General features: G+C 50.4%; 1 protein-coding gene across 1 annotated transcript in view; it reads right to left on the bottom strand.

Moving 5' to 3' along the window:
• The window catches only part of PEBP4 (phosphatidylethanolamine binding protein 4), a 196,037-nt gene that overhangs the window by 178,800 nt on the left and 3,141 nt on the right, over positions 1-14,096 (bottom strand). The window contains exon 2 of the mRNA XM_012807691.2: positions 9,959-10,085. Coding sequence (XP_012663145.2) covers positions 9,959-10,085 — 127 coding nt within the window. The remainder of the gene's footprint in view (positions 1-9,958; positions 10,086-14,096) is intronic.

Below are 14,096 nucleotides of genomic sequence, written 5' to 3'. Positions count from 1 at the left end.
TCTTTCTTCCTTGCCTTTTTTTTTTTTTTTTTTTTTTTGAGACCAAGTCTTACTCTTGCCCCGAGTAGAGTGCCATGGCGTCATCATAGCTCACAGCAACCCCAAACTCTTGGGCTCAAGCGATCCTCACACCTCAGTTTCCCAAGTAACTGGGACTATAGGCGCTCACCACAACACCCAGCTAATTTTTCTATTTTTAGTAGACATGAGTGTCTCACTTCTGAACAAAGTGGGACCAGTGGCTGGTCTCAAACTCTTGAGCTCACGCAATCTATCTGCCTCAGCCTCCCGGAGTGCTAGGATAATTGGCGTGAACCCCCTGCCCCAGCCTGCACTGACTATTTCACTCAGCTAATTAGGGACCTGATCTTTGAAGACACTTTGAATCGGTAGCCCCAAGTTTAAAGCAATATACTCCAGGGATATTTACATGTTAATAGCAAAGGACATTTCCACCACCAACTGGAAAAGAGTGAGATGAGAGTACGGTTGGAAGGGTGTTGCAGAGGTCTGCACACATGACCCAAGTCAGGACCCTCCCTCACCTGCCCTCTGCAATGCCTTTCTGCCTTGGGGGTCCCAGCCTTTCAGCCGGCTCTCCGTTCCCAGGGCAGGATGACAGTCACCAGTCTCCCCCTGGTGGCAGCTCTTCTAATTGCAGCCTCGAGTGATAGCAGAAGGCGATCTCCGCCTACCCACCAGTGCTGCCTGGGAGCTCCGCCTAGAAGCGGTGACTGGTCCTCCCTTCCCCACCCTCTGGCCTTATACCAGGGCCATGGCACAGGCCCTCTGCATTCCCCACGAAGTGGGTAGAACCCAGGCTTGGGATTTTGAAAAGCCAGTAGTTTCCCCGAAACTACTCCTGAAAGGGTATGATTTCTGCACACCCTTTCCCTAAGTCACTTCATGTTGCCTGACCACCATTAACCCATTTGTAAAGGGAGGTAACAGAATAAGAGGACCCCACAACCTACCCCTTCCCTATATTGGCTTCCTTCTTCCTCAGACCTGGAGCTTAGGGAGGTCAAGGTGGCGGCCAGGAGACATCTCAGGCCATTTGGGGTGCACTACAAGCTGCTTGCCACCTGTCAGGAAGCAGCTCTGCACAGGGGTCAGGGGCATGAGCTTTGCATCCACACAGACCTGGTCCCAAGGCCTGACTCCATCACTTGCGAGTTGTGAGAATCTTTCTGTGCCTCATCTATAAATTGAAGGTAATCATGCCTATGGTGCTAGGGGGCTGCATGGCTTAATGTGATAACATTTGCAAAGCACTTAGCACAGAGCTGGGCCACTTGGAGACCGGTCAGTGTCACCCCAAGTAAACAGCTGGAGACAACAGGGATGGAATGGGTGAGGCAAAGATCATGTTGAGGAGCCAGGGGGTCTGGGCTCTGGTCTCTTCATGCTGCTGGGCTCTACAAAGCACAAAGTACTTTCCAAAGTGTCAGGGTGCACTGGTCCCTCAAAGAGTGAGAGATACCCTTAAAGTTGGGATCCTGTGACCGTTCCAGCCCCCTGCTGCCACCATACTCCATTCTCAGGTAATTCCCCACTGGGTGGGCTGTCACATTCCAGGGGACACCTCAGGGCAGCAGGTGCTCTCCCCAGCAGAAGCTCATCCCACTTCCCTCTTGCCTCTCCCCACCTCCAAGCCTGCAAGTTTAAACAAGTAAAAAGTGACATTGTTACTCTTCTAAAAATCTCCAAAACCGTTCTCAAAATTCCTCTTTAGGCCACCACTCTCTTTCTCCAAGGAGAGCAAGCAACAAGTCACAGTAGCATTCAAAATGCACGTGTTTATCCCTCTAAATGGCTGCAACAAAGGTCGGGCAGCTATTTTAAAATCCAAGAAGGCTTTCTGACACTCCCATCAGACCACTGCAAACAGCTCCCAAACATGTGAAGAGCCCCACGCTGACGCTTTGCTAAATGCCTCAAAAAAAAAAAAAAAAAAAAACCAGGATGCAAACCCATTGAACTCTCCTTTCAGGCCCCACGTGCCCCCTCTACAGAGCAGCCCACACAGTTTTTTTCAAAGAAACACTATTTGATCTGAAAAACATCTGGAACCTTTTCCCCCAGCTCCTGACTGGGAGCTTTCAGCTGAGGTGGTGGATGCTCAGTCGCTGAGCACACACTCCGCCTGCCTGTGTCCCCAGCAGGGTCCCCTGGGACTGGGGAGAGCCCTGCTTAATGAAAAGTTCCTAGAGGCAGGCTCAGGTCCCACTGGAAGTTGTGTAAAAGGCGCTGGGATTAAAGAGGGCTGAGAGGGATGACCAAAGAGGAGATGCTTCGTAATGGGGCTGTCCTGGTATAAGATAGTCGCCTAAACTCAGAGATCTTTTTTTTTTTTTTTTTAAAGACAGAGTCTCACTATGTCACCCTAGGTAGAGTACTGTGGCATCACAGCTCACGGCAACCTCAAACTCTTGGGCTTAGGCGGTTCTCTTGCCTCAGCCTCCCAAGTAGCTGAGACTACAGGCGCCTGCCACAACGCCCAGCTATTTTGTTGTTGTTGCAGTTGTCATTGTTGTTTAGCTGGCCCAGGCAGGTTCGAACCCGCCAGCCTCAGTGTATGTGGCTGGTGCCGTAACCACTGTGCTATGGGCACCGAGCCCAGAGTTTATTTTTTCATAGTTTCCCCTTAGCTATCAAGTGTTCAAGGGACATGAAATGACAGTTACCATTCTTACTATTAGGAGAGCCCATCGTGGGCAGGGCAGGGGTTTATTTTGTTCATATCCCCAGCTCCTGCACCAGTATCTGGCAGAGGGGCTAAGAGCAGAACTCCCTCAGGATCTGCTCCAGTGAATGAATGAACGAATCCCATGATCCCACGAGTCCAGCATCAACAACAGGGGCTGTTTCACCATTATTAGAGTGGATCCAAGAGACTAAATTATGTAAAAGAAAGGGCAGTGGACAGCAGGGCAGGAAACCTGTGGCCTGGGGCTGGTTCTTCCACTCTCCAGCTTTGGCAAGCATAACCTTGGGCAGCATCCCTCAGCTGCAATCATGGGGTAGTCCCTACTCTGCCCTACTCCTCATGTTGCTAGGAGGATCTTGTGAAATCCTGCATGGGAAATTTCTGTGCAACCTGGAAATCTAACTCCAAACTTAGAAATGCTAATAATTGTTGTTCCCTTTTCACGTGGTCCTGTTGTGCCCAGAGAAGCCCCTGGGAACAGCTGGGTGATTTTGGCAGACTCTGCCCAAGTGAGCTAAGGAGCCAGGGACAAAGGATGAAATGTCCTATGAGCAGGCTCTCCTGGTTGCGCCCTCATCCGGTCCCGAGCGCTCTCCTCTCCTGCTCCTCTAAGTGTGGCTCCGCCTGTCTGCCTCTCCACTTCTTTTACAATTTTAGTTCCTTGCCTCTGGGCCTCAAATCATGGGCCTCCCAGAGCTTCAAAAAGCCCCACTCTTCTTCTTCCTCCTCTAGTCCTAAGACTACAAACCCATCTCTTCTTACAATAACGACGACCAATAGGATACCATGTATTAAGCTCTAGTTAGGTGCCAGGCACTGGGTTAAGTGGCATCACAGTAATTCCTCCTGACTATGGAGGAAACTATGACTCTATGTGTTGGTGCCCCCCACCCCCGACAGGGGACCCCTCACTCAGTCCCGACTTGACCCCCTGCCCCAGCCCACCATCCTGGAATCCCCCAGATCCCACGCTCTTCTCCACCCTCCTCTACACCCCCTTACCTCTCCAGCAATGCCCATGACAGGAGCATTCCCATCCTCCGTCCCCAAAGCCCTGACACCTTCTACCTTACTTCCTGTCTTTGCAGGAAGGGCAGGGCTGGCTGCTCCAGGGCTCCAGCTCACAGAGCCGGCCTGGGAGACTCCAGCAGTCTCCAGCCTCCTGGGACCACACCTAAGCTTGTGTCCCCTTGTCACCACCCCCTCCTCTTCCCAGCCTATCTTATTTGGGGCCTTAAGAGTACCTCCTGCTCAGCCACCCCTGATCCCAGACAGTGACCAGTCTGTCACTTCTGAGGTGTCTGAGACACCTTTCAAAATCTCTTCTATGACCCCCACCCTCGCTGTCCAGTCTTCAATAGGCCCCACCCCTCTTTCTGCTGCCAGGATACTGGCACTGCCCTTCCTACCTGCTCCCTCCCACCAGCACTTAAACATTCCGGGTACCTCTTCCCCTGATGTGAATAGCCCACTCCTAAGAGGGGTGACTGACAGCACAGTACAGCCAGATGCCTGGTTCCTGTGGTCTGTCTAGCCCAACCTTTCAGGCTGGCTGTTGGTAACCTCTGTTCACTGTCTCCCCAAGTGAGCATGTCCTCTCCCCAGGTGGGCCTGTCCCCACACAGAGTCCTCCCCTGTCCAGGTGCTACAGACCCAAATCCAGAGCTACAGGCCTGCCTTCTCATGTCAGACAGGAGGCCTGCCTCTGGGTGCCACAGCACCCTCCAACTCCATGGGAGCAGAAGTCACTGCCACTGGCTGCCATCCCTGTAAACCTAGTGCTTCTCGGTGTCCCTCCCCTGCAGAATGCACCACCATTAGGGTTCACATACCCCAGCTGGTTGGAGCCATGTCTGGTGACCCCCTACCCCGTGTTCCAAGCATAATTACAAATGGTGCTCCCCTGCACTCTGGAAAGGTCCTGTGTTAGATGCTAAATCGTATGCCCAGCCTCACCCTCACCCACGGGCCTGCACATCACAGCAGCTAGAGGGCCATCCAGACTCACCCCTCCTGTGATAGTCTCATGGTCCCCCACAGACCTCACCTCCTTGCCGTCTCTCAAACCCATTCCCAGGGGTCACACCCTCACCCCAGCTGCTGCTTCCGTGGAATGGGCTCCCTGCCTCCAATCTCACCCTCCATTCATTCTTCTACCTTCTGCCAGAATGACCTTCCTGAATCGCAAATCTGATTTGCAATCAAATCACCATTTGATTTTTAGGCTGGCGAATGTGATCAGATTTATGATCTCCTTCTCCCCAGCCAGGCTTTAAGATGCAACCCAAGCCCTGGCAGCTTCCTGGCTCCTCCCGTGTGCACCTATCTCCCGTCCAGCCCTTGCTGGGTGCCTGCTCACTGACACCCTGTGTCCCCAAGCCCGATGGCTACCTGGCTGTCTCTTCCCCTGTACTGTGAGCACCAGGATGGTGTCTTTCATCTTTGAATCAATAGCACTATTGTGCCGGCGCACAGTGTGTGTTCAGTAATATTTGTTAAGTGAATCACTTCCCATCCCTAACACCAAATAGCCTGCAGTGGCTGTAGATCCCTGCACCTCTGAAGGAGCCTCTATCTGTGTGTGCACACCCCTCTATGCCTGCCTTGGTACCCCTTCTTTACCCGGATCGGAGACCTCACCCTCACCCCTGCTCCACCCATGAGGGGCTGCTGCCCTAGAATTGCCCCAGGTGTCAGACCCATGCTCTGCTTCAGCTAATCATTTGGAAACTGTGGCAGCCCCTATTTTTCTGCTCTGTGTGTATAGGGAAGGGTGTGGGGTGGGCTGGCAAGCTCCGAGGTCTCCTGCAGAGAGAAGAGTCTGTGACTTCCACCACCCGTGCAGGTCTCCAGATTTCTAGGCCTCCAAAAACTCCCTGTTGAAACACGGGGCTGAAGAGGGTGAGGAGATAGTCCCCCAGGAACTGTGATGCAGGTCTGGGCTGGCATGGGGATGCAATGGCCCAGCTAGGTGGGGCACTGAGGGTCACCTGCTTTCCTAGGAGGAGAAACAGGGCCAGAGCCAAGCCTAATTGGAAACTTGAGGGACAGCAGGACAGAACACTATGCTGTGGCCTTTTGTTCCTTCACTCTAATGCAACGCACATTCCCCATTTAAAGGCAATTTCTTCACTTCAAAAGGATTCCAGCTGGTTAAATTTAAGGTGAAGAATAAGCTCCCAGTCAAGAAGCTTCTCAGGGGCCTTTCAGTTTTCAGTGGCTTGAGAACTGGATGCTTTTAAAAATGTTTTGCCTCTGAATGTTTGTCAGAGCACCAGGGGAGAAAAGTTTCCTCTTAGCCCTCTCACTCCCAGCAATGGCTGGCACAGGAGCAGCCATGTTTCCCTGCACTATGTGCCTTCTTGTACCCTGCTTGACTTCCTCCCATTCTTGCCCAATTCCCTCCCACTCTCCAGCTCACACCTACCACAAGGACAGTCCTGTTGCCCTGGGGTCCACTAGGCTCAGCAGCTTTTCCTCAAATGCCCTAGGACATTTGGCAGCTTAAAAGGGTCAACCATTGGGCTGACATGGCTCACAGCTCACCCTCCAGGAGATGCTCTTCTACCTGCCATTCATTCATTCATGCACTCACTAATTCACTCACTCACCTGGCCACCCAGTCAACCCACAAGGGATCTATAATGCTGGTAGAAACCACAGGTGTTCACAGAAACACAACGCAGAGTCTTGTTCTAGCTTATAATGAGTGAGCAACTCCAGTGCAAGATAGAAGGAAGTAAACACCAGTTTAGAGAGTGGGGGACATTTGAAAAGCTCAGAGAAAGAAGAGATCAGCCAGGGATGCAGGTGGAGCCCAGAGGGAGGCAGTCAGGGAAGGCTTCCTGGAAGAGGAGGCAGTGTGATTGGGGGCGGGGTACAAAGATGCCAAGGGTAGGAAAGTAGCCTGTCCCCTTCCAAGGGCTACAAGGCTTGCTTTGGGGACTCTCTGAGCAAGTCTGCAGGCAGCCACTGATTTGGTGGGGTGGTGTCAATCAGGTGGAAGCAAGGCACCTTCCCCACATGGCAGTCATCCACTCCTACCCTTCTCCATCAGGCCCTGGGCCCACAGGAAATGTCTTCATCCTCTTCTTTGTCCTGACTACTCAGGATCCTTATCCCAGATAATACCCTCTTCAACCTCACCAGGTTGAAGCCTTCACTCTCTCTCTCTCTCTCTCTCACCAGTGAACCTTCACTCTCTCTCTCTCTACAGGGCTTTGTTCACTCAGCCCCTTAAGCTCCAACTACCACTTTCCTTAGCAAGCACTGTCCTTCCTGCCTTCCCCTTTCCATTCTAGCAAGGCACGGCTTCCCTTTGGCCAGCCCCTGCCCCATCCCAATGGCTATGTCAGCTCCCCTGGTGCCCCCCTCCAAGCCCTACCGGGGCTCCACCGGCCAAATCTGTGGGCTCTGGAATTTGACAGACCTAGGTTTGAACTCTGGCTCTGCCACTTTCCAGCTCTGCACTTGGCCAGGTTACTGAAATCCCCCAACATCCCTTTCCGTCCTGCTAAATGGCACCTTGACGCTCCTTCAGAGCAACCACCTACTCTGCTCTTGCTCCTTGTACATTACATGCGGCTTCCTATGGTCACTTTTTGGTTCAGGGATGGGCATGTGACCCAAGTAGGACATTCAATGTTTGAAATGGGTCAGCGTATTTCCACTGGGACTGATAAACTGATCAAATACAAATCTCTGTGGCTGCTAGGGCTGTGTTTGTCACTACAAAGAAGAGTCTCTTTACAGAGCACCTGTACACACAAAAAAAGCAGAGTCAAGAGACGGATTTCTAGTGACATTGAGCACCTGGATCCAGCCACACCTGAAGTTATACCTGGGGTTTTCAGTTTGGTGAACCAATAAGTTCCTCCTTCTTTTGGGGGTCAAGCCAGTTTGAGTTGGCTTTTTCTTGCCACCAGCAGTCTTGAGTAATGAAATACTTAACTTTTAGGTTTGATGAGAGAATTAAATGAAATGATATATAAATAGATAGTACCAAGAATAAAGTGGCACCCAATGAATGGGTAGCTTTTGATAGCACTAACTGAATTTGCCTTCCCAGGGGTCTGTTACATTTTCATAAACTGTAGATATACAGTTGTTTAATATTACAGTTTCATTCTTCCCATAGCTTGAACCTGAACTTCCTTTGAAATCTTTACACCCCCCCCCCACCCCCGGCTTTCACAGCTTGGTGTCCTCCACTAGTCTCTGTTCCAGATCAGTTTTCACTCCCACCCCACCCCTGGGCTGAAACTGGATGGGCTTGTTAACAATAGGAGATGTCAGAACATGGCAGGCGCAATGTTGTCTCTATGTTATGGGCCCATATCCCAGAACAGTCAGTACCAAATGAACCGAATCAAAGCAAAGACCTTCCCAACTGGCTTCAAAGCCCTTCCACAAAGAACGCCAGGCGCTCGGAAAGTCTGCACTGCCATCTAGTGGACATATGCAGTAACATCAGCACACGGAAAGGAGCCCTTTGCCCAGAACCTGGTGAAGACAGTCACCAGCCTAGGAAAGCCTTCAGCCCTTACTCCAGAAGGGGAAAAACAGAGGACAAGTGAATTAACGATGAAGCAACAGTCTTTCCCTACAGGGTCACATATAATCATCCCTGAGAGACTGGGTTCCTGTCCTAAGTCTGTGGCCCTTCACCTCCTGTTGCAAGAGTTAAAATCATGACAGTGTCCCTTTCTCTGCCTCTTTTGGCTGTCCACAGTACATCCTGGGCTAAGGGTCCCCTGGTAGGAGGGCGGATTGCATGTGCATGTGTGTGTATGTGCGTGTGGCAGGAGAAGAAACCAGAAGGCCCCCTGCCAGGTCTCCCAAGAGAAGGATGTTTGTAGCATTTGCAAATAGGACACCTATCAAAGCTTGGTGATAACAGCCTCATAAATTATGAGACATGCCAGGCATGGAGACTCACACCTGTGATCCTAGCACTTTGGGAGGCCAAGGAAGGATTTGCTTGAGGTCAGGTTGAGTACGAGGTTGCTGTTAACTACGATGACGCCACTGCATTTTAGCCTGGGCCACAGAGTAAGACCTTGGCACAAAAAAAACAAAAATAAGAAATAAAACAAAAGATTGTGAAACATAATACGATCTGTTTCTCTCTGATAGTGAAAAACACTTCAAGAAAGAAAGGAAAGCCCACCCTCTAGATCCGAGTAATCCATCTGCTGCTGCCTCCCAGCTTGTGGCCTGGTACTGACCGCAGTCAGGCCAGCCCAGGGCAGTACAAGAACAAGGAAGAACCTCCAGGGGCTCTTCCCAGCCCCCTTCATGGAAGATGATCCAGAAGGTCCACTTGGTGCATGGGCTTAGTCAGATCCTGACCCTTCCACTTCCACACATTTAAGACCTGAGTCTTGGTCACACCCACTCCTTGTGCTAGGTCAATGCCAGCACCTCCTGCCTTAACACAAAAGAAAGCAAGAGGACAACCACTGCTGAAACTTTGGGGGTTCAGTCTGGCCCAAGAATCAAGGAAGGAAGAAGCAGTGACCAAAAGACTTGAGCAGTCCCCGAAGGACATGTTTTGCCTGCACAGAGCAGCTCCACTTCCCACTTAAACGACACTTCCCCAGGCTTTCCAGATCCCCAGACCACGAGAAGCTTCCAGAATATTATGGTACTAATGACTTCTCAGTATAAGAAATAGCTATTTCCCATTCCTAAAATGCTTTGGTCTTCTATTTTAGACAACCTGGAGTGAAAGAAGAGTGTGTCTCACATTGCAACAACAAGCATCAAGATGTGCTGACCTCTGCTTGTTTAGCCTACCTGGGAAGCTCTGTCCAGGTCCATACTGGCCTCTCTCTGGCTCAGAAGAGCTTTTTGAAAGCCCAGCCCATGCACCTTGCAACAGGACTCCTCATTCACCCCCCATCTCTTCCTTCTTTCTGCCACCTCCAAAGCATACATCAACTGGTCTCCACATGGCCTCTGCAGAGCCAGACTTGGGGGTTCAAGGGAGCAGGAAGAGGGCTAGAAAGAGCGATCTCTGACAATCACCAAAGCCCCAGGGCCTGCAACCCTTCCACAGGTCCCCAGCTTCTTCCTCAAAGCCATGGGGCCACTCCAGGGGAAGCACATCTTTATAGAAACAGCCATCTGGTGCCAGCAGACCCAACTCAAATGACTGCACATAGCTTCAAGTGCCCATGCGAGCAAGCTCAGAGGGCATCAAGAACCCCCCGCCTCTCCACCTTCAGGCCAGTTCTGCTTACTCACGTCCTCGGCTTCCGGGTACTTGACTAACGGCTGAGACCAGGAGGTAATCTTCTGTCTGAAGTTGTTGCAGTTAGGAATAATCTTGCAGGCAACGTTCCCCACCTCTGGGTAGTGAACTTCAAGGCCCCTACAGAGAGAGGGAGGAGGGTGCCCTGCGTCAGGCTTTTAGGGCAGCTTGGGGTTGACAAATTTTTAGCCTCGCACTGTTGGAATTATAAAGTCAAATAGGATTAAATTCTAAACTAGCCGTGGATTAGTCTGTGACCCAAGAGTTGCTTGACTTCTTTGTGTCTCCATTTCCTCATCTGTAAAATGGGAGGAGCAATGCCTCCCTTACAGGGCTGGGGTAAGAAGAAAAATGGTGGGCAATGTTTAGGACAGAGGCTGGCACTCTGAGTGTCAGAAAGGGTTAACCATCATTAGCGTTTACTTCCCAAGAGGAATATATGCCCTTAGGCAAACTTGGTCAGCATCTTTAAAGTAGGATGGGTTTTTGTTTTTGAGACAGAGTCTTACTTTGTTGCCCTCGGTAGAGTACCATGGTGTCACAGCTCACAGCAACTTCAAATTCCTGGATTCAAGTGATCCTCTTGTCTTAGCCTCCCAAGTAGCTGGAACTACAGGTATCTGCTACCACACCTGGCTAGTTTTTCTATTATTAGTACAGACAGGGTCTTGTTCTTGCTCAGGCTGGTCTCAAACACCTTCCTGAGCTCAAGTAACCCACCTGCCTCGAGCCACTTCGCCGGGCCTAGTAAGATGGGTTTATAAGAACAATATTTACATATTGCTTTTCAGGAATGCTGTTATTACAGAACGAAGGGTTTAGAAAGTCAGCATGGCCTTGGGAAGACACCGTCTTGCTCCCCTTAGCAATCAAGAGCTCCCATGCCTGAAACCCCACCATTAGTTGAATCATGTACTTCTTTGGGTCAAACACTGGGCTGGATTCTCCTTCAAAATGCAAATATCGCTCAGGAGATAAGATATCTAGTTGCTGCTATGCCTGTAGCAGGAACCCCCCCTCTCTGAGAAGAAAGGTCTGGACAGCACAAGAGGTTTGAGAGGCTGCAGTCCTGGAAGGGGGGAAAAATGTGACACAGAACAAGGGGACAGAGGCTGCAGCAGAGGACAAATGGATGCACCACAGGTCTGCCAGGGCTGGCCTTCAGCGCTCACCTACACTTGAAACTCAGAAACGCAAGCCAGGCTTTGGGAAAGGTTGTGGTTTTTCCCTTGAGCCATAGGCGCCATCCAAGGTTGTGGGGGTTTGTTTGTTTGGTTTTGGTTTTTTGGAGACACTCAGTTGCCCTGGAGTTGAGTGCTGTGGTGTCATCACAGCTCACAGCAACCTCAAACTCGTGGGCTCAAGCACTCCTCTTGCCTCAGCCTCCCAACTAGCTGGGACTACAAGTCCCTGCCACAATGCTGCCCAACTTTTTTTTTTTTCTATTCGTATTAGAGGTGGGAGTCTCACTCCTGCTCAGTCTGGTCTTGAACTCCTGAGCTCAAGTAATCCTCCTGCCTTGGCCTCCCAGAGTACTAGGATTCAGAGGCATGAGATGACGCACCTGGCTACGAAAGATATTTTTAAAAACTTTTTTCACTTGTCCTTCTGTTACATTTTATCACTAAAAACCCAGTTTCTGCAGAGTTAACCCAGTGAAGACAATATACTGAGAGAGAAGGGGCTCAGTGGGTGGTGGTGATAGGTCCCCAGCCTTTCTTGACAGCCCAGCATGGCTGAACTCCTCCACGTGTGGCCTGCAGTGACCACCCACAGCTGTCCTGCTGGGGGCAGCACTTGAAGTGACCCCGTGAGGATGTGATGTGGACACATAGATCTGGGGGTGGCTCCCTGAGGTTGGGGCCTGGGGCAAGGCAAGGGCAGCTTCCTGGTGGGGAGCCCCACAGCCCCCTTCCTACCCTCTAGGGCTTCTGTAGTCCAGCATTGGGCAAAGGCAGCCAAGCCCACTTCACGGGGACAGACACAGACACAGGACACCTCCAGGACCAGCGCCCCTCAAACTCTGGTCCCACAAGTCATCAGCTTGCTGACAGTACTTGCTTCTTTCTCCTCTTCCTGCATTTATGGCAATTGTTTGTGGATGGCAAGGTTTTAGCAGCTTTTAAAGAAATTTCAGGGGATGAATTTCCATTTTTCTTCATAGCAACAGCATCATAAGGACCATCTGATTTGTTTCTACCATAGTTTCCTGCCACCACCGGAGCTATGGAGATGTGAGGCAGAGAAGAGGGGACCCTCCAGGGGCAGAGACAGGGGCAGAGACAGCACACCTGGAATGGGGAAACACCAGGCCCCGGGGAAGAGGTGAACTGTGGGCAGAGCCCGCCATAACAAGTCTCTCCTTTAGATTCCAGTAGGATAACTGCAAATGTTAAGAGTTAAACATGTGACATCAGCAAGTTGATATTTGGTGAGCGAGCCTGGAGCCACAGGGAGTGCCCAGGTAGGACAGGAAACATGCCAGGGGACCGGGGATTAGATCACGTCCCTGTCCTTCTTACCACATCCCTGGGGCATTGCCAGTCCAGCATTTGAAGATGGTATATTTCTCCACGTGGGAGGATGTGCCAAGGGCTGTGTGCAGGCCTCTGTCCTGCTCCCCAGTTTGGTCAGAGGCTTGGAGAAGGACACAGAAGGCAAGTCTATTTGATTTGTAGATGGTACAAGGTTGGTTAGTGACTATCAAGATGATCAGATTGACTTAGAAGATCTGAACAAGCCTGAGATATACTGAATCAAACATTCAAGTTAGTGGGAATACACTTTAAAACTTGCATTTAGGGCTCAGCGCCTGTGGCTCAAGCGGCTAAGGCGCCAGCCACGTACACCTGAGCTGGCAGGTTCAAATCCAGCCCGGGCCCACCAAACAACAATGACAGCTGCAACCAAAAAACAGACAGGCATTATGGTGGGCACCTGTAGTCCCAGCTACTTGGGAAGCAGAGGCAGGAGAATTGCTTGAGCCCAGGAGTTGGAGGTTGCTATGAGCTGTGATGTCACAGCACTCTACCCAGGATAACAGCATGAGGCTCTGTCTCAAAAAAAAAAAAAAAAACCAAAAAGAAAACCTTGCATTTAAGTCCAAAAACCTCAAACATGCCACCTGGTATACTGGCTGCTATGGTTTACCTGACATGGGGTATGTTCTCATTTCTATCCCGAGATTGGGGGCCACCCTTGATTTAAAGTCACCCTAGATAAAGCAGGGTCTCTGGCCCAGGCTTGGTCATTAACTTGCACTGCCTAAGGGACTGGGAACAAAGGGAATGGCATTTATTGAGCCACCCCAATAGGTCAGTTGTACCACACGCATATTATTTCATTTAATACAGCGACGCCTCAGAGCAGCTGTTACCATTATTTTCATCTCTCAGATGACTAAACTGAGAAACTGCAGGACAATAAATGTTTGCAGCTGCTGAATGTCAGGGTAATTTGCTGTGCGGCAACAGACAGCTAATACAGTAGGCTTATCCATACATTTCCCTGTACCACGCAGCTTCCACAGGGAGTCATTTACTTTCTCCAGGCTTGTTTAAGCTAGATGGTCACTGGAGTCTCTCTGCCCGGGTAAGAAGTGGATCAGAGAAACACAGCTCCCCAGCTGTACGTGTGGAGAGGGCTCAGAGTTTCAGCTACCCCAAAGTAAGGGCTATGGTCTGAGTGTTGGTATCCCTTCCAAATTCACATGTTGGAACTTAATTCCCAAAGTGATCATATTAAGAGGGGAAGCCTTTAGGAGGTGATAAGTCACCCTTATAAAAGAGGTTGATGGGCTCTGCCCTTTCCTTCCACTATGTGAAGACGCAGCAAGAAGGCACCACCTCTGGAGCAGACAGCAAGCCCTCACCAGATGCTAAATCTGCTAGCACCTTGACCTTGGACTTCCCAGCCTCTAGAACTGTGAAAACAATACATTTCTTTTCTTTCCTTTTTTTTTGCTTCATGTGTCTTCATAACAGATGCAACCTCAGATTCACACAGGACTGAGAATCTCCTTTTGATTCATTTGAGCCAGTTATTTCAAAATATACCCTAACTTATTTAATTACAGTCACTTTGTCATACTATCAAATACTATTCATTCTACCCAAGTATCTTTTGCATGTT

This window comes from Otolemur garnettii, unplaced genomic scaffold, assembly GCF_000181295.1.
Source record: "Otolemur garnettii isolate 467f Iridium unplaced genomic scaffold, OtoGar3 scaffold00074, whole genome shotgun sequence".
In the NCBI taxonomy this organism is placed as follows: Eukaryota; Metazoa; Chordata; class Mammalia; order Primates; family Galagidae; genus Otolemur; species Otolemur garnettii.
This window is presented reverse-complemented; position numbering and strand designations above follow the sequence as displayed.